Below are 22141 nucleotides of genomic sequence, written 5' to 3' on the forward strand. Positions count from 1 at the left end.
ACAAATTCTGTAAATTGTAATTATTGTAGGAACGTAACCTGTAAATAGTTTCCCGTAATGAATATACAACCCCTTTTTCATTCGGCTAAAGTATACGACCCCTATTTTCTTTCTTTAAATTTATTTTCTACAGCATTGAATCGGCTTTCAACGCATTCCGAGAAGCGTGTGGAATATTTGAGAAAATTCTTTTCGGTGTATTTAAGCCGTTAGCGATGGATAAACAGTGAGTTTCGATTCAGATTTCGAACTGAGTGTGTGTATTAGCTCTGTTTATAGCGAGGCATTTCGCTGTGTTGTTTTCGTATTTGGAAGTAAATACGTGTGTAAACGTTGAGTTTACGGTGTTGCGTGATAATTGCTTAATTGCTGATGAATAATTTTGCAGTTGTTGACGATCTTTCCTGTACATAGTGTAAATAAATTTCCTATGCTTTTATCAAGAACTGTGTCTTCATTTCAAGAAAGTGGAAGTCGCACCGAATCCGTAACAATATACAACGATGACTAGGAAAGATTGTAGAGCCAGCACTGAAAAGTGATAATTTACTTAACACAACCAAAACGATATACTACATGTTAAAAAAAAAAAAAATAAATAAAAACTTACGGAGATTAATTCAAAAACTATAAAAAAAAAAACTTAAGGGGTCAACAAACTTGACTAGTTGCGAAGTTTTCAAAACACATTGAGCAAATGATATTGTACTCATTTTATGAAATATTGTATTTTTATTGTATTTGAAAACAATGATTTTTACGTTGTTGCGGACGTAACACGTACAAGTCAATATTTGTATACTACACTAATTGTTTTTAGAAAGTTGATGCTTCGTTTATGATACATATAAGGGTTCCTTTTATTGGAATATACCACAATAAAATGCCTAAAAATTCCAGGGGGAAACTGCAAATTTATGCGCAAAAATCTCACACCCGTGCAAATGGATTGAGACATAAAATAATAGTTTAAAAAACTAAAAAAAACACGCTTTCGTAGCAAAATGAACTAAAAAGTGAAAAATAATCTTTGGATGATAGTAGTTGACCAATCAATTAATTTTAATGTAATACAAAACAGCGCGGGGGGGGGGGGGCTTCTTATCAGTTGTCTTGAATTTCCTCCATTTGTTGTCCAAGTAAAAATGTAAATAGATAGCACCCCACGCTCTTTTGTATTACATTAAAATTAATTGATTGGTCAATTACTATCATCCAAAGATTATTTTTCACTTTTTAGTTCATTTTGCTACGAAAGCGTGTTTTTTTAGTTTTTAAAACTATTATTTTATTTTTCTGTTTTTTAGTCTTATGTTGGAGAATTATCAGGCGAAGAAACTATTTATAAAACGAGTGCGAGGTAATATCTTAAAGTTAACATAAGGGCACCCCGATGGGAAGCTACTGTAAGTCATTGATGTATGTTTGCGGAAATCATATTTATACTTAAAAATTTGAGATGCATTTAAATAAAAGTTTTGTTCATCAATGATCTGATCAGCAATGAATTTCCAATTGAAGGCTTACCTAAATTTTGGCATGAAATTAGTTAAAAACAATTATATTTCATGTTCTAATTACCTTGGAACATTGGAACAAATTTTGTCTGATGCAGAAAAAATAAAGGTTTTTGTAGGTATTTTAAAATAATTTTTGCGAGCATTTTTTAATGTATTTTTTTAAATTTTTCCTTTTTCACATTGTTGGATTTATGCCAAAATATTGATTAAAACTGGAGGAAACTAACAATTAAAAGAGTTAATTAATTAATTTAATTATAGAATATTGCATTGTCATCGGGTGTGAGGTCGCGTGCCAAATTTCAAAAGAATCCGATCGCAGGAAGTGGGCGAAATTTGAGCTGCAAGATTCCGTTACAAGATACATACATACATACATACATACAGGTGAAGCTAATAAAAGCGTGTTAAAAATATGAGTTTTAAGAAAGGCAGAACATTTTTATTAGAAAGCACAAAAAAGTCGTTCCTAATTTCTTTTGCACTGTCGAAAGTGGAAAAAAAATTCTTTACAAAGCCTTTTTCTTTTCATTTTAAAGTCCATTTGTGCAATGGAAATAATTTGAAGTTTAAATTAAAAAACAAAATAATAATCTGTCAATTTAATTCTGAAATAAGCGCACCCAATGCATGTGACGAGGCGCACATACTCCGCCTATTTCACTAATCACGCCACATCCATCGTGCATAGCGATTGAATTGAAAGGAAAGTCAAGAATATTCCCGAACTTTCCCCCACCCGCCTCTGCTAAACAATAGCTCCATTGAATCTTGAATGACTGAACGAAAAGCAGATGCACTGCGAGAGACACGCAGGAAAACTGGTCGAACTAGATGCAATACTGAACTAAACAGTCAGTTTTTAGTTCAGGGAACTAGATTTCTAGTTCAGTGAACTAGATGAGGAAAAGAACTACTGATGAACTAGATGCCAAATCGAACTAAAGAAATCGAACTAAGAACTAAACGAACGAACTAGTTGCCAAATCGAACGAGAGAAAGAGAACTAAACGAAATCGAACTAAGAACTAAACGAACTAAGAACTAAACGAACTAAGAACTAAACGAACTAGTGAACTAGATTGTTTTCTACTGAACTAAAAGCTGAACTAGTTCGATTGAAAGACCCGTTCACTGTGACCGGGTCCGAACTAAACGTTCCATCCCTAAAGTCAAGTTAACTCTGTGCTTGCGTGAGTGAACTTTTTGAGAGGAACACGGCTGACTTGTGCGTGATTTGCGATAAATCATACACTGAAGGTGATGTGATTGAAGTCAAAGAACGTGGTATTCAAAAATTTGTTGAAAGCAGCCATAGAAGAAGAGACGGAAAGCATATCAAATTCAAAGAGCTTACAATGGTGCAAGTGCATATAAAATGCCAAAAATCCTACACCAATATGCTACAGCTGCAGAGGGCACGCATGCACCAACTCTCCGGAGGATGATGACGGCACTTCAAACTCAACTAACTTAGAAGCGGAAATTGATATACTGGAGGACAATTTAGAAGAAGTTGACTCATTGGAGGAGCGATATGATCATTTGCAAAATAATGAAAGTGGCAATGACCAAACTGACACTGACATTTGCAACACACTTTCAGCGTCAAGAAAAAAAAAATAAGTTCATTTAACTGTTTATTTTATGTGTAACAAAATTGTTTATGTTAAATTTCATTAAGCTAGAAAATTATTGTTGTTTTTATCACAATTCCACACAATGTGAAACTTTCACATGTTGTCAAATGTTTTAGCGATGCTCAACGTATCATTTTAGGTGACCCATATGTATATATTGCATTTTACTTTTAATATCTAATGTCTTTCTTTATTTAACATAAGAAAATAAGAGCTGTTTTGAAATCTGGAATGTTGCCCTTTGTACCTCACGTTTTCGTAATTAAATATATTTTCTACAATTACGTGTCTAGTACCTTTTTAATTACTCTTATCTGTGTGTTAATTTGATCAATATTTCATTTTGCACTACTAGAATGCAAAAATTGAGTGTTCATTGAAATAAGTCTGACTGTTTATTTATCGTCAATAGTTAGATAAAAAGAAGATTACTTTTTATGAGTGATATATGAATACTGTTTCGAATATAATTTCATCATACATACTCTGAGAAGCGAATTTTGCATTTCTGAACTTATTTTCTTTTATACTATTTTTAATTTCTTAGAAGAATTACTTTTAAGAATTACTTAGATATAAAAGCTGTGTTGTTAAATATATTGTATAATAGTTTCCCATTGGAAATGCATTAAAATTTCGATTGTAAGAAACCACCCTCCGGAATTTTTAGCGAATGGGAGAAATTTCAGCATAAAAAGGTTTATTCGGCCTCTAAGAAAGGGGTGAGTGGACGGAAGGGAGGGAACGAAGGTATTTCAGTGGAGAAAGGGAGAGCCGGTGGGAGTGGGAAGGGGTTAGCATAATTAACCTGGATACGCGTTTCCCCCCTCCCTCCTTACTTTCAACTTCCTTCCTTCTCATTCATACTTTTATTCCACCTACGATATATTTCTATTACAATAATGAACATAATAAAGTTTTCCTGCCATTTTTTTACGTTAGGGAGCGTTGGAACGAGGTGCGTTCTGGCTTTAAGCGCTTAATTAGTAATTTAAGCCAATTTTTGAAATAGAGTTGTGAGCTTAATATTTAACAAAAATGCAGGTTGTAGGTACTCATTTTGTTCAGTATTTTGTGCTCTACAAGAAACCTGCATGTATTTTTGGTCGTTTTAAGAGCCATTTTTGAGATATTGTAACACTAATGAAAAAACAGGTGTTTTTTGGCACTAATTTGGACGCTGTGGCGAAAGCTCACTTAGTAGAAGGGGGAAAACTTAGTATGGTCATTACAGACCCATATGGCATAAATTAAAACAATTTCCAGCTTTCCACCAATTACTTCCGTATTCAACTACCCAACCACTGGGCTAAAATGACAGTCTTACCAGTAAAACATTTAAGTTACCGGATCCAGTTCAGCCTTGTCAAAATAAAGCATTTCCCTGCATGTCAAACATTACTAAAAAATATTACAAAGTTACTATACTATGGCGCGAGCTTCATTTTTGATAAAGTCAGAGCTTTACTCGATCAATGTTTTCGCTATTATAGGTATGAGGATGATTTGGCAAAATAAAGAATTTGCTGGTGTTAATTCTACACACCCTGAAAAATGCTCACAAACAATCTCAGATTTGGAGGACATTAAATAATTAGCTGTGGTTACTATCTGACTTTTTTTGCTGTTCAGAGTGCTGAATTATAAATCAAAAGATCGTAACATTTGAAAAAATGTAGATAAGATTATCATTTATCCTCAAGTGCTAAACTAATGATGAAATGATCAGTACAGCATGTAAAACATTATTTTATTTCTCTGCCTATATTATTTAATTTTAATTTCTCTACGCAAGTATAATCCATCGAGTTCCAGTTTCTTTCCCAGTTTACACCGAACATTCGAGCCGAGAAATTGAAAGTCGTCATTTAATTGATGGTCTGGGCCACTGGGGCTATCGAGATAAGGGGTGGAGTGTGCGGCGCCCCGTGGCGCACGCGCATCGGGGGGTGGGCGCGTGGCAAGGAGTGTAATGCGCAAGGGGGTGGGAGTGAATTAGGGGGACGGCTTGGCATCTGGTTGAAGTGTAATCTCAATGAAAACACGGAAGCTTGGATTGAGCAATTTCGGATATGTAGTAGAAAATGTTGAAATGTAGGAGCTTGCCCGAGTATATGTATGGTTGTCAAAATTGAATAATTTAAAACAATAAATATATCTAATCTTTGAGATTGTAAATGTAATTTTTAAATTAGACTAAAAAAGATTAATTTCTGTCTTAAGAGTTTTTAAAAATTGATTGATTCGAATTTCTAAAACGTGTTTCTACTCACGCAGAATTCAGAGGTTGACCCTCTCTTTTATCTGTCTCTATTCGAGATAATTGATTCATCAAAGAAAAATTCCGATCTGCCAAAAATAAATGAAGCACCAATTTGATAAATTTTTAAAACTTTATTGAACCGAAAACTAAATTAATCATTAACCATTTTTTTTCTGTTACAAAAGAGGAAATGAGGCTGAGGGTGGGGGGTGGTTGAAATTTTAAAAATAAATGTTAATTTCGATTGTAATAATTTCGAAGACTGACTAAGGTTTTTATCCTTTTTTATAACATCAAAAATATCAGATCCGTTTTGTTTCAGTCAGACTACTGGAAAAGTCACAGTACAGATGAATAATTTTCTAAATAAACAAATACAGTGAAATCTCGTTACAACGAATACTAGTTCAACGAAATATCAGTTTCAACGGAAAAAAATTTCAGTCCTAGTTAAACTATCATTAGATTGATTAAAATCCATTTCAACGAAATTTCCGTAACATGGAAGAAAATTTTCAGTCCCTTGAAGTTCGTTGTAACGGGATTTCACTGTACAGAAAAATATAGACAGGTGAATCAATGAAGATTAATTACCAGTGCATGAAAAGAGGCATATTGGCTAGCTTGTTTTACCTTTTGACCAACTGTTTTACCTATATTAAGACTTAAAAATACATAATAAGATTCATTATACAAACTACATACATGAATAAAGGGAAAAAAAAATGATAATGAAGATAAATAAACGGAAAAATAATTATGTGCATGCAGCATCAGTTTCAATGTCTCACCATAAACTTGAAAGGACTACAAAAATTTACTTTAAAATTCCAATAATGCGTCCTGAAAGGATATATATACATAAAGAGATATTATAAAAGTAAGTATTAAAAAAAAACACCTTCGTGCTTGAAAAATAAAAGAATGTAAAAAAAAAAAAAAAAAAAAACGTATTTTGTCGGATGCCTTTTCAGTTATTCGCATTGAGAAAGAGGATCCTATTTACTCCGAAACGCGTGTATGCACCTTTCCTGCTAAGTTAAACATTATTACCTTGTTTTATATTCTTTTATATTGTAACAATATGTATCAAGGCGTGGAAATACTCTTTAACATTTTGAGTGACTCAGTTGTAGAATAATACGAAAGCAGTAAAGGCGGTAATAGTGATTTATTTCGTAAAAAACCTAACTCTCTAAGGAATTGACAAAATATGCACATTTTGATTTTTTTTTTTTTTTTTTTTTTATTATTTTGAATGCTTGATATTTTGAATCTAAACGAATTCAAAAACATTCAAATATACTAAATCTAAGCAATTTTTTTACTAATCAAAATATTTTTTTTAAATTCCAATTGCTTTTTCTACCATCTTCCAAGATGCTTAATATTATTTAAAACACAAAGCGTGACTAAATTTTTGAGTAGTATTTTGGATTTTCAATGTAGTAAACACGCTTGTAGGGCGTTAAAAATATCTCTGTATGCATTACTAACACAGCAAGAATGACCTTCTTGAGGGGCGTGGGGGGGGGGGGGACATTACTGACCTTTTAGAAACTACCTATTAGGATAAGAAATTATGTTAAAACCAAGCGTTCTGGAGGTTTATAACTAAACTCTACCTGCTGCGCCGCCGCCGCTGGGATTCATATATGTTGTTAAGAGATATTGCTTGCCGATTAAGCATGAAATTATTTCTACAACAAAACTCTATCCTATCTGTCAGTGCAACTAATATAGGGCAACGATGCGATCGCGTATGTGAGATACAGATAACCCCCCAATTGCTGTCCCCTTATTATCGCGAGGGGTGAAAAACGAGGAAGGGAGATTGACGAAATTTCGTGGAGTGCCAAATAATGTCATCATTGCCTATTGTTGTGCACTTGTCCATTATGGTTGGGGGACGTGTTACTTCCCAAGTAGTCAATGACGTCATTATTTTTTTCTGCACCGTAAAACAACGTGGGAAAAAATTACGTATTTTGACACTTTTCTCACAGCAAGAGATTTTTTAAGTTTGTTTCTTTTTTTTTCCTTTTATTTTAATCATATTAAATTTTAATTAAGAATTTAAATTAACCAATGGCAAAAAAATTTTCTTCGTTTTTAAAACTAAAAGATGAATAAGATAATTTAAAAAAAAAAAAAAAAAACATGTTTTTTGCATTGAAACATTAACACTCTCTGTTGCTGTATCCTCTATATCTCTACACATTCTATATCTCTCAGTCTGTACATACAGAGTCTGGAGAATCAACTTCCAGTATTTGGAGAAGGTATTGTGGGAGTTGGTGTGGGATACGGTGGTATCGAACGATAGCAGTATACATGCTATTAGCATTAGTTGCAATGGCGTGGCGCGATGAGCATCAGCGCGCGTTGTAGAAGAGGATAATTTTGGTTCTGTAGTAATTTCGTTATCAGTTCCTACTAGGTCGACATAATCCTGTTCCAGATATAAAAGCATGCTCGCTTGGATATCAAACTTTAAAGTTGCAGGTACTGATTCCAAAACAGAAATGCTTGGCCAATCTCAGATCGTCACAACGCTATATATATATATATATATATATATATATATATATATATATATATATATATATATATATATATATATATATATATATATATATATATATATATATATATATAATACATAAAAAGGGGAGGGGATACTGTTTGTCCAGGAATCTCTAAAGGCATTAGGCTCTAAAACATTCATGTATCTTGCGATTGTCGACAGGAGTGTAAGAAGCACTCTGCACAGTATCTTAACGACGTGTAGCTTTTCCAGCCGAACAGAATCATGCCGGCTAAGTAGGAATCGAAGATGAATTACTTGCTGAGCAGTAATCACAGAACCGCCAACACAAATATATTCCTCACAACACACGATGGTGCTCACTTCACCACGGCATTTCGACTGCTGCAAATGACACGCGTACCACTGTCGATCGATTCCAATTCCACCATCGAGCCACACCACAACTCACACAATGCCGCAGCAAGAAGATACAGGATACAAACCATCATAACTTTTTCTTTTACAATTGGTTGCGAATCCTAGCAGAAGAAAAGTATAAGAAATGGACCTATTTTCCAAGAACAATTCTTACTTGTAATCCCCCTCCCCCCTTGGAGAAAGTTCTGGCTGGGCTAGTGTCTATGTGTTGCTTATACCCATAAATTATTGTCTTGTTAATGTTAGTAACTTACATTTCTTTTTATTTGTTAATATTATTATTATTATTATTATTATTGTTATTATTATTATTATTATTATTATTATTATTATTATTATTGTTATTGTTATTGTTATTATTATAATTATTATTATTGTTGTTGGTATTGTTGTTGCAATTATTTATTAGAATTATTATTTCTATTTATTTTTGTTTTTATTATTGTTTATTTTCAAAATTATTTTACCGTTTTATTATCATTATTATTATTATTAAAACTGTTCTCCCTGCGCTTCTTTCTTCTGCAGGATCGTACGGAACAAAGCAGCCGAGAAAGCGAAACAGGTCGGTGCCACCTCCGGTCACATGAACGGGGGCCAGAGCCCTCAACCCACCTCCAACGCCACATCAGTGATCGCCCACGCGCCCCCGGCTCACGAGGGGCAACCCCCGCTGCAGCGACCCTCCTACTCCATCAACGGAATTCTGGGCATTCCGAATCCCTCCGCCGCCCCATCACAGCAGCCACAACACACGCAAGACCTCACGCATAAACGGAAAAGAGACGAAGGTAAGGATCACACAAAATTAATATAAGGCTCGGGGCATTGACTTATAAGGTCAAGACTTTTAAGCTCATGTTATGGGAGGCACCCATTGTTGTTATTTCCTGGTCTAAACGTAAATGCTCACTCTAAGAATAACGATGAGTTTCTAATTGAGGTCAATAAAAGCATTCTTTCTGCATTTTTTTTTTTTTTTTGAAGCTATAAATAATTTTTACTATTTAAATTTAGTTGATAGTACGTGTGTATCCTTATTACATGTTTTAAGTAATATGATCAAAAAGCGAACTTTATTACTTTTTTCGAAGTAGAACTTTTATCAAGAATATTTAATGTAACATAAAACATTGCGACTATCAAAAATCGATTGAAATCATAAATTTAGTTGCATGGGAACCCACGGGAGATCAGGCTTTATTTTCTTCAATGAGTTCTAACAAATTAGATAAAAATTAATAGTTTATGAATGAATTTAATTTCTGAAGCAATAGAGCTTCTATGCTTTTTCTTAAATCGAGCTTAAGCTCTTATGTATGAAATTCCATTTGAGATTATGGAAGATTTACACACAACTAGTTCGATAAACCTTAGTTTTAAAGTCAAAGAAAATGTGCGGGGAGGGGGTAAATGATTAGGCTACATAAAATCTTGCTTATAAATTCTTTATATAGAGATTGCAGAAATGTTCTATAGTCTCAATAAAATCTTATTCATACGCTCACAAAAAATGACTTAAAGAGCAAACAAATATTATTGAATTTTTTTTTTAATGGAATACATCGAAATTACAGATAATATCCATAGACTCATTCATAATAAACGTATTTCAATGACTATAAGGACAGTCTGTACATGTTTTATAATCAAGGCTTCATTGACACTAGACTCCATCTCAACAATATCTCTAATTGATTGTATTTCACTTTCAAATACCATTAACTATTGATATCACAGATATCAATAGGATCACTCACGATAAACCTATCGCACAGACTTGATAGACATTCTGTACATGTTTTATCAACAAGGCTTCATTAACAATAGACTCAACGTACACAATAGTACAACACGTACACAACGTTATTACTGAGTACACTGTAAAAAATTCAGGAAGATTTTCTGGTAATTGTTACTGTAAAAAGGTGGACTTACAGCGTTGCTGATTTTTACGGTAATTTATACCGGAGAAATAAGCGATCACAGCTCCAATTGGTTGCTGTGGTCTACCGAGAAAACCGTAAAATTTTGCAGTAACATTTGATTTTTACGGTAATAGTTACTGGCAACATGGACGTCAGTAAAAATTACCGTAAATTTTCCGGAAAATTTTTAACAGTGTACGGATTATACGTTTTACTAAGTACTGATATTTTGGTGATTATACTAAGCACCGCACTATTGCTTAACCTTGTGAGGAAGAAGAACAGTATACTTTGTCTAAGTAAAACACGGAAGAAAACACAGCTATTAAGATATTCTTGTGCAACGAATGTGTAGGAATACTGTCTACAACCGTAACTTTCTCTTTAACACTGCTTAAAAAACCTTCGCTGATTTATAAACAAGGCTTCATTAACAATAGACTCAACGTACACAATAGTGCAATACGTACACAAAGTAACAGTAGACTAAACGCAGCGTATATTGAAACGCATGCACATTGCACAGCCTCAGTATTTTTATAAATAGTTTGATATATTTTCAGTTGTTTTCATTTAGAAGGTTTCGTTGATACTCTCTATATATATTGAATACTAGTGGTACCCGCATGACTTTGCCCGTAAAAGAAAATTAAAAGGTCTTTTTGTTCACCTGTATATTTACAAAAAATGATGGTGAATTTTTTCGCCCATTGGCTTGTACCCATGTTACGGTTCCACGTTATAATGATTTCGTATCTCGCCAATTGGCTTGTGCCCATGTTACGGTTCCACGTTATGATAATTTCGTAATTTACTCGTCCATCTTATGATAAATTTGTTCTTAAAATTGGAATAGTAAAAGAACCACATCGAATTTTCTAAAAATCGCTTCGAGGTGCACACCTCCGTGCTACAAACTAACTTTGTGCCAAATTTCATGAAAATCGGCCGAACGGTCTAAGCTCTATGCGCGTCGCATAGATACAGACATCCTCCGGACAGAGAGACTTTCAGTTTTATTATTAGTAAAGAAGATATATATCATATATATTCAATAATCTCCTCTTTACTCCCTAAATGTTTTTCAGACATTCTCAATAAACGTTGAAAACAAATTTCAGTGACTCCAGGGAAAATTTCCTTTATCAATGACTACAATTAATCGCATTTGATATTAAAATTTGATCCCCGTAAGTCACTCAAAAAGTGAAGTCAAGAAATAAGAGAACTTTGTACACAAAAGACAAAATATGGGTACAATTTTTATTTTTACAACAAATTATGGAGATGCGCCTGAGGATCGATTTTTTTTCCAAAGAAAGCTCCCAAATGAATAGAAATAAGAAAAAAGTTTCTTCTCTACCCTGCTTCACGAAAAATTCATTCTAATAATTATTTGCATTCACTTCGCTATCGTATTGAAAGGAAGGTAAGGGGTGGCTAGGAATAAAAATGAAACTGCTTCCCTCGCCTTCTGCAAATGCGTCATCTCCTCTTGCAGTCTGCACAAAACCCAATTACCGAAACAAAGCCCAGGTCTTCGGAAAAAGGCGACTACAGCAAATTATGAAGAAAAATACGAATCCAAGAGATAGAACAACACTCAGGAACGTACGAGGAACGCTAGAAGGAAATAAGTAAAAGAAAGAATTCACTAAATAAAAAAAAAAGTAATTTTCGTCGAGAAAATCTTCATTCTCACTCAATTCCTTTTGTACCCAAAGACTCGCAGCATAATTTTTTTTTAACTTTTTCTTCTACCGAAGATACATGAGTCTTTTCGGCAGAATGAAAGAACTTTAAATTTGGAAGAAGGAGCGAAGGATTTTATAACTTTTTCGTTCTAAAAAGGGGTGGCGGAGACCTGTTCGAAAGAATGGTGCTTCCTGCAGTAATTAGTATTGCTGTCACAAATGCACACTTCTCCTTACTCCTTCGGCTATCTGTTAGCCTCTTTTTATGCATGTGCTGGTATGTTTTGTCTAATGGTGTATCACCAAACCCTAGGTGAAAAGTGGGGAAGGTTTCAGAGGAATTTCCTTTCTTTCATATTCCGCTGTGTTGATGTTCAATTAAGGGAAAATAGAGAAGTTGCTTATTTGAGGAAAATATTTTGCAAGGATTGTCTTTGATATTTGCAAAAAGTGTAGTTTGAAGTGAGCATAAATGAAAAAGGTGCGTGTATTTTAATTTTTTCGGCATGCTTTTGATTTAAAATATAACAAAGCTTTTAAGAAATTTTAGTGTGCACTGAATTTGTTTTATTTACCATTAAGAATTCGGTGGCGATTTCGAAAAGTTTGTTCGTACTATCTTGCTACTTTTTCCTCCATCCTCCACTTGCTATTTATTCGTATAATACTTGTTACTTACTAAGTACTGATATGCGTCGCATTATTACTTACGAGTAAACTTGTGAGAAAAAAAGAACAGTATACTGTCTAAGTAAAATAAGGAAGAAGGCGAATCTATTAAGATATTCTTCTGAAACAGCGGATATGTAAAAATACTGTCTAGAACCGTAACTTTCTCTTTAACACTTCTTGAAAAACCTTCGCTGTTTCTGTAAACGTATTTATTTTCTTTTAAAACTGATTACCTTTCCATAAAAATTAAGAATGATAACATTTTTTTTTAACTCGCTGTCAGCAAATATACTTTAGTTTTTAACCAAAATCATTATTTCTGAAAATAAATTTATTGAATCATTGTATCTATTCTATATAGTACTACCGTTAACATTTACTAACATGAATGGCTTACAACATGTGTCATACAATATTTACGGTTAAAAAAAATCTTAATGTGTCAAACGGTGCTTACTACATTCGTATTGCGTACTTACGCTTACTACATTCGTATTGCGTACTTACGCTTACTACATTCGTATTGCGTACTTACGCTTACTACATTCGTATATATCGTACATATTGCGTAAGGTGTAGTTTACATACTGGTTTTATAAAATCTGACAAATTTTCAGCCGATCCACTTTGGGCAACTCTCCTTTACGTAGATTTGACGTATATTTTGACAAAGCCAAATAGTGAATGAGGAGACAGCTGTTAAAATATTCTTTAAATGTGAAAAGCGGAATATTGCCCAAAATTAAGAACAATATCTCTCTAATAAGATTAGACTTGGTATTGTTTTCGATAATAATTATTATAATAACACTATATAAAATTAAATACAAGTAGTGTTGTAGTGTTTTCCATTGTACTGATTATTTTACGTAAGTTATAATTCCTTCAAACAGCAGACGTATATTAACTACAGAGACAAATAATTTCTAACAAGATTCTTGAAATAGAAACAAAATTTTAATGAATCAACAACGCCGTTTTTAAATTAAGTGAATTCATCATATGGGTTGAATTTAAAATTTTTTAATAGAAAACTAACAGATTGAAAAAAAAAGATGTTTTCTACTTTCGTGTTCAAATGATGCGAAATGCATTTTTGTTGGTCTAAATAAGCAGTTATGAAGCCTTTAAAATTAATGCCAATGAATAATAATGATGAATTTGAATAATAAGAGTGAATTTGGCTAATCAGACTCAACTACTTAAACTTCTAAATAATTCCTTATATCCAGGGCTTAATTTCAAAGAAAAGAAATACTGGATTAAGTTTTGAAACTTCAATACTTGTTCTTAACGCTAATCGCTAGCATTTCGTCTAAAACTGCCAAAAATTGAAAACAATTACAAGAACAGAGCTGGCGTGAGCTCTCAAGAAAGTTAAGCCCTGCTTATATTTTATGTTGGGAATAAGTTAATTGTCCATTTTCCACTTTCATTATATTTTTATTTAGTTCATTTTTATTTGATTTTTAAATTAAACATATTTGCAGAAATATTATCTAAAGAACTACATTACGCATTTTCTAAATCAACGTAAAGAACACACTTGTATGAGCAAAAATTACTATGGAACATTTCAACCGTCTGTAAAAGTGTGAAAAATAAAGATAAATTTCTCTTGTTTAGTATTGATTATGAGACAAAAAATAAATAAATAAATAAATAAATAAAACACACACACGCTATTATCTGCATTTTTTCACTTGATTTATTCCCAAATAGTCATTTTTGGATTCTTGTACAGTTATTTTAATTGTTTATTTTAGTGTTTATTTATTTATTTATTTTTATTGTTGCTTGGGAGGAGGGATATTATTGTTTATGCAGACATTATAAGGCACGTCAACACATTTAGTCGAATTCACGTTCAAAATCTAAACTATTTACATAACAGTAGACAAATAAACAATCCCAAAAGAACCGAAGTAAAAGAGGAAATACGGAAAGGGGGAAGAAAACCAACAAGGGGATAAAAAAGAAAGAAAAGGGGGAAAAAAGTGCATCGAAGAGCTAAAGGGAGGGAAAAAGGCCGGGCTGGTAGATTTTGAAAGAGAGGGCCTGTTGTGTGAAATGGCGTTTGTGGCAATGCACTCACATGGATGTTACGTCGGATCAAATGGATGGCACACAGCCGGAGAGAAGTGCTAGTTGATCGGTTTCCAATGCTTGGCGAGTTATTGCGCAATCCAAGATTTTTTATTTAATTGTTCAAAAGAAACGACAATGTTAAATTTGTGATCAGTACTGCAATTTGCTTTCTTTGCACAACCCATGTTGTGCTAAAAACTGTAGCTAAACTATTTTGTTTAGCTACAGTTCAACGGAGTATCAGTTGGTAAACAATTATTGTTTGCTTCAAAATACGTTGTTATGTAGAACAATTTTTGCCTCCCCATCCTCTAAAAGAAAAGATGGAGAAAAGGAGGACGAAGAGTAAACAAAATGAAGAATACTTCAGAGCACTTAATATCAAAACCAGCTCTGACCAGTTCTTGAAAATTTTCAACAGAAAAGAAAAATTTTCACAGATTGAGCTGGTTTTCTTAGAAATCCAGTTTTTTGACAGAAGTTTCGACCTGATGGAGCTGGGTGCGTTCCAAATCGCTTTGCTGTGTGATAGTGACCACCAAGAAATTGAAATTTAAAAGAGAAAAAAAGAAGTACAAAATGAAGGCGAAGAGGAAACGGAGCAAAGAATATTTGAGGTGCTCAGCATCAACATCAGCTCAATCCACTTTCTCAGAATTTTCAGGAGGAATGAAAAATTTTCACGGGTCGAGCTGTTTTTCATGAAAACCAGTTTTTTGGACAGCAGTTTTCGATCTGGTTGAGCTGGATGCATTCCAATTCTCTTTGCAACAAGATAGTGTCCACCAAGAAATTAAAAAAAAAAAAATAATAATTTGAATTTTGACATCTTGAATTCAAATTATGTTTTTCGCAATCACGAGTGTGTGTATGTAGGCCGTGTGTGTTTGTGTGTGTGGGGGGTATGTGTGTTTGTGTGTAGGGGGTGGTATGTGTATGTGTGTGTAGGCATGTGTGTTTGTGTATGTGTGCTGACATAAGTGTGTGGGTAGTTGTGTATGAATATGTGTGTGGGGGTGGGGGTATGTGTATGTGTGTGTAGGCATATGTGTTTGTGTCTGTGTGCAGGCATGAATGTGTGGGTAGTTGTGTGTATATGTGTGTATGTTTTCTTGTGTGTGTATGTGTAGGTGTCTGTATGTATGCGTGTGTGTGTGTGTGTGTAGGTGTGTGTTTGCGTGTGTGTGTATGTGTGCGTGTGTGTAGTTGTGTATGTATGCGCGTGTGTGTAGGACATGGATGCAACCTGGAGTCGGCTTTCGCTATAGGAGCAGCATCGTGAGGAGCAGGTCGACGGTGATGGTGCGGAGGGTGGCGATGGGAACATAAAATGATAGCACGCCAAAAACAGTCAAATGAAAGCAATAAGCAATCGTGATTGCTCAAAAAGAAGAATGATAAAATGAAGAAGGGGGAAGCAAAACAAAAAATACTTGAGGTGTTCAATATCAAAACTAGTTGAATCTACTTTTTAAAAAAAATCTCAGGAAAGGTGAAAAACTTTCACGGATTGAGCAGATTTTCATGAAAATCAGTTTTTTGTCGGCAGTTTTCGACCACATTGAGCTGGATGCGTTCCAAATCGCTTTACAGCGTCATAGTGTCCGCGAGGAATATCAAACTAAGAAGATAAACAACCTTTGAAAATCATACATTGAGTTAGGTTTGATAAGACGCCTGATATACAGAAATTTCCCCTCGTTCCCCATAATTCTGTAAAGTAAAAGTAACTTATTATAACATCTACTGAAATGCAAACTTCTTAATCAGTTTAGAAATTAAATATTATCTCGTTTTTTGTTGCCTAATCTAATTTTAAATTTTTTCAGACACTTAAAAAAGAGATTGAATTACCAATTGATGGTGTCACGTGAAAATATTTTGTCTAAACAATCTCGTTTGAAATTAGATAATTGTTTAAAAAGTTACCTTAAGATCAGGGTGAAAGAAGAGAAATTACATAACGTTTCACTTACAATGTAAATAAAATATTTTTTGTTTTTAAAAGTTTACATTGTTTGTTCATTTATTTATTTTGTTGAAAACTACCGATATATAATCACTCAGAAAAGAAAAGATAGGGAAGAAATTGATGCAAAATGAAGGCCAGAATTAGTTTAGTTTATTGAGTTAGAAATATATTTCAAAAAACGAAATGACGAAATAAAATCAAACAGGAGTTGATAAAAAGTTAATATCTCCCCATATTCCAAAACATTGCATCATTAATAACTGACTTCAAAACAGGAACAAGCTCTTATTGATCAAATCAGAACTTCTTACACTAAGAGGGAGGGGAGGGGGATTTTCGTCAATGTTTTTATCAGATAATTTGAATTACTGACAGTCTAATGACTGCTATAACGTATTGCGCATTAATCTACCAAATGCTTGAAATATGGTGTTATTTTTAAACTTACCTTTTCCGCGAATTTTGTTACGTTCGATGTCATTAACACGTCATTAAGAGCTTTTTGGCGCCGAACCAAATAATTTGCCATTGTTTCCCAGGTCATTAAGTTTATATCTATCAGTGTTTTTTTTACACTTACTTTCGTTAATCTCTGTGAGATTCACGGCAGATTTTATTCGTGCAGTTCTGTGATGCAGTCAGGGAGAGCTGCCATTTGAAATTAAAAGCGCTAGTTAAGAAGAAAGATGCCTAAAAGTTTTTTTGTTGTTTTAAAGCAGCGACCTCTACAGCTTTTTGACAGATTAAAAAAAAAAAAAGTTTAGATATGAACCTTTATGCTGCCGTGGGCAGGTAAAGGGCAGTAACTGGAACTTTTTCATTCTTCTTTTTTTGCATTTTCGTCATCTGTTGTACGTTAGCTTTATTGTAGAAGCTTGCTTGTTTGGTTTTCGCTGCAAGAAAGGCGCGAAAAAATCGTATAATTCCAACATTTTCCTATTGTAGCATTGAATCCAACACACATCTCATCAAATATCTCGAAAACTCATTTCTGCAGATACTATTGTTTACCTGCCCACGGCAGTATAAGCATACGGTGAGCTTTACAAATTAAATAATCAGTAGGGTGGTAAGGAGAATAATCCCGAAGAATACATCAATACCTCTGATCCTAAAACAGATGTAAATAATTGCTTATTTAGTATTTACGTCATATACAACGTTACATCTATGTAAGAGGCGGCGATTGAAACTGAAAAGTGTGGGGAGGGAGGGGGCAAAAAAAAAAAAAAAAGGCAACTAACAGTCATAGGACAGTTAAGGCAGCAAAAAAATAAATAAATGAATAAATAAAATAAATAAATAGATAAATAAAAAGAGAGAGGGGGGAGTACAAAGTTTTGCTAGTGCTGGTTTTAAGAATTTAGATGCAGTAAGTAGAAATGGATGTAAATCTAACAACTTAACTCACTTTTTTTCTAAAATTATGATCAATTTTGTACGCAACAACTTTCTCCGAAGAGACATTTAGACATGAATTAGACTTACATTATTTACCTCGAAGTGTTTTGAGGTGACACAAAAACTTGGTAATAATTTTATTGAACAAGTGTGGCTTGTATAAGTAAAACAATTATTTACTAATATCTGAACAATGAATAATAAACTGAAAGTTACTGCTTTTCCTAAATAATGTTTCATAAACAGATGTACAAAGTAAAACAAATAATTATGTTCTGAAAATTTTGGCATTTCTGCTACTTTTATAATTTCTAGTTTTGGTTTCTAAATTGAAAAAAAAAAAAAAAAAAAAAAAAACCATAAAATTTAAAAATGCAAATAACCCAAAGAGAGGGAAAAGCGTACCAAACTTCAAAATCATATCTTCGTTCGGGCCGTCTTATCGTTTATCTGGTACAGACAAAAACACCCTAAAAAGATTTCTCAAATATTGCTGCAGTTGTACTCAGGGTTTGGTTTGCATGAGAACTCACGGGAGATGAGCTCCGTTATTTCTTAAATTTCGTGTGAATTTTTGCATATTAAGGAGAGTTCAGGCTGTTTAAGCAGTAAAATAAGTTATGAGGACTATTTATAGCGTTTCCGATCTTTTTTTCTTAGAAACTTAAGCACTGGTTGTGCTCACAACTGATATTGGTGCAAGAAACTGACGATAGTTAAAAAATTAAATAGCGGATAGGATTATTTTATATGTTGCTGTATTGCGATTTTTTTAATTTAATAGACTTCGGTACAAACGGGTACTTGAATTAACCTGTATTGTTGCAATGAACTTTCATCAATGTTTTTGAATAACTGACAGCCTAGTAACATATAATGTATCTGTAGTAAAATAATATTTTCTATTGGTTATATACGTTATTGGGATGAATGCTAATCCAGAGTTTTGAGAGGATTTCTTAGTTCCTAAACCCATTTCTGAACTGTAGTTAATTCTCGGGTTCAATTAGAACTTAATTTGTATGAGATTTGCCTGTGTTCAATCTGATTGTATTCTTAAAAATTTAGCCAGGGATACATTTCAAAATAAACTAAAAATCTTTAGTGTTCTAGCAATTTCATTGTTTCGACTGAATTTCTAATTAAGATTCAAATCACCACTCACTGCTACTGTTCACTTTGTTACTTTTTTTTTTCTTTTCAAAGTTCGCCAACGACCGCCAAGCCGTCTGAAAATTGGGCAACCTGAGTGAGAAAGGGGGAGGGTCGCCAAGATGAGCACAGAAATCGCATTACCCGGCGGCTCGTCACGTGACGTAATAGAGTTACGTGAGTGGATAACTTAGGGGGTGTTTCTGGCTCGCTTTGGTAAATAAGGAATGTCGGAGAGAAAAAGGGATAGAGAAGAGAAGATAGATTTTGCATCTGTCCGTCAGTCTCATTCGAAGCCTGTTGAGTTTCGTTTTGCAACTTTGTGCAAATTGTATTTGTGGGGGGGGAGGGGGATTTACCTTTTTTTTTTCTGCGTACCTATTATTTCTCATCGTTGAAAAATGCTGCTGCTGATTTTCCCCAGTACATTTAAAGAAAATAAAAATTTTCCATAGTGCAGTTTATTTATTTATTTTTGCAAATTTTAAAAACAAATTTTTATAATTATCGATGGTTAGTACATGTCTTAGATACATTTGGTTCTGATGATGAAATAGTTTTGTCTGAGGTTTTTTTCCTGTATAATCTATTTTTGTGCAAAATACAATAAAAGTTTTCAAAAAAAAAAAAAAAAAAACAATCAGACTCTTCACAATGAATGAAAAATTTTATTTTTTAATAACTGTGAAAGTAAGCAGAAAATAACACAGGTAGGGAACAAGACTTTGAGAAACAAAAAGCTCCATTTATAGAAAACATGCCACGACGAAATGAAAAATGATGATAATATGGCTCGAGCAATGTATCAAGCACTTAAAAAAACAATTTTACTAGTTAATTCATCTTCTTTTTCATTTTAAATAAGTTTAAGCACGAGCTTTTCTTGAAAGTGCATGATTTTCATGAACTTTGGGCTCAATACTATGGCACATTTTTCCCTATTAGATTGCACAGCGTTTACATTTTCAATGGGATTACGGGAAGAATTAAAAGCCAGCCACTCAAGAACATAAGTTGCTGAGAGCACTTAACCACTCTTTCGTTGACTTAGATGTGTGACTGCGGGCATTATCTTATTGGAGGGGGGGGGGAGGTGAGAGAAAATGCCAATAATATATTGCAGATAAGTTCCAAAAAACTTTTTTTGTCCATCAGACTACCCTAAACAATGCCCGATCAAGTCAGAGTGGAACCCTGGGCACAAAGTTCATGCGGGCCTTACTCTATATCATTAGCAGAACATGAATAAAATTAAAAGTGCTCTGTTTTCTTCTTATTTACATGCATAATTTACTCTAGTGGTACAAATTGCAATATAAGCTTTTAGGCTCAGTTGACCCATGGTCAAATCAGGGCATAACCCTAACCACAAATAAGAAAGAAAAGTAATTTAGTAAAGAAAACTATTTTAGTAACGACTTTTTTTATATGTTTTTGTTTTACCTCACTTTTATGTCTTACAGAAAATTAATTTAATGCATCTCTGTAAACAGCTGCTGACTCCATTAGTGTAAAATACATTATTTATAGTTAGTTACTCTAAAGGAGGGCAGTGGAGTAAAAGACGTTTATTGAAAAACGTGTTTTGTTGGTTGCGAATGGTTCATTTGGCGTAGGGACTTGGTGGCAGTAGCATCTGTTGTACGGGCATCCCTCGGGGGAGTCTACGGTCCACTACCCCGGGACAATGTTGCCTTGTGTCGCTTGTCGTCGCCGGTCTCTCGTGCACCCCCGAAAGAGTGGGAAACTCAAAATGGAATGGGGGAACGGAGGTTCGCAGACATATGAAACGTTAGTGTTTGTTGAGATAGATCATTGCAGTAGATACGTAATTGTGAGAACGAGAAAGAAATATCAGAAAATGCTCTTAGGAATGAGTTGTAACCAACTAGTGCTTAGTTTTAACCTCATGGGAGCTCATGTCCTGTTCTATTTTTAATTTTTTTTTCTCACATATTAGACGCAACTTAGGCAATTTACTTACGAAGGAAAAGGTCTGAACACTGCTCTACTCTTTTACTCTTTTAATTATTTTACTAAAAATTACACATTTTGTAGGGTAAACTCTACAAGTAGGAGGTAACTACAATTCAGTTATTTTCATACCACTTCGAGGATAATGTTCTAGATTAGTAGTTGCTAGTCACCAACAGACTACCATTTCATTGAAAATGGCAACCAAAAAATCAAGTCTAGTCTCCAAATGTGGCGATCATGTGTTTCTTTATTTAAACTGCAATTCTGTTTTTTTTCATACCACTTCGAGGATAACGTTCTAGATTAGCAGTTGCTAGTCACCAACAGACGACCATTTCATTGAATATGGCTACCAAAAAATCAATCACGTCTTAGTCGCCAAAAGTGGCGACCATATGTTTCTTTATTTATTAAAAACCATATCGTATATCGTGCTACGACAGCATGCTTCCGATTCTGAGACGTTCAGCGCATCAGTCGACTCCACTTTGGCAACGTAATTTGGAGCAAGTTCCCTTATGCTTATTTTTTGCGCTGAATATATATTTAAAAAAAAGGCTTCCATAAGTCAAAAGTGGCAACCATTTATGTGACACTGTGTGTGTGGTAGCAAGATTCAGAATTCCTAGTTTAGAGCCGTATTAGAAGAAAACTCAACAAATCAATGTATTTTCACAATTTTTGGAGAATATGAAGACTTTTAATGCTACTAAACTACCAGTTCTAAATTTTACTTAATTAGAAGCACTTATATATGTCTTTTTTCGAACAGAAATTTCCAACAAAAGTGAAACATTCTATTTTTTTTCCAAATTTGTAGCTACCTAGTAGCAGTGCTCAGTCGACGATATGGAACATTCAATAAT

At 33.8% G+C, this 22141-nt stretch overlaps 1 protein-coding gene across 1 annotated transcript in view; it reads left to right on the forward strand.

Annotated features, from left to right (window-relative positions):
• The window catches only part of LOC129217024 (paired box protein Pax-8-like), a 182887-nt gene that overhangs the window by 109065 nt on the left and 51681 nt on the right, over positions 1-22141 (forward strand). The window contains exons 4-5 of the mRNA XM_054851258.1: positions 8920-9182; positions 15904-15909. Of these exons, the coding sequence (XP_054707233.1) occupies positions 8920-9182; positions 15904-15909 (269 nt within the window). The remainder of the gene's footprint in view (positions 1-8919; positions 9183-15903; positions 15910-22141) is intronic.

The sequence above is a fragment of the Uloborus diversus genome, chromosome 2 (assembly GCF_026930045.1).
Source record: "Uloborus diversus isolate 005 chromosome 2, Udiv.v.3.1, whole genome shotgun sequence".
In the NCBI taxonomy this organism is placed as follows: Eukaryota; Metazoa; Arthropoda; class Arachnida; order Araneae; family Uloboridae; genus Uloborus; species Uloborus diversus.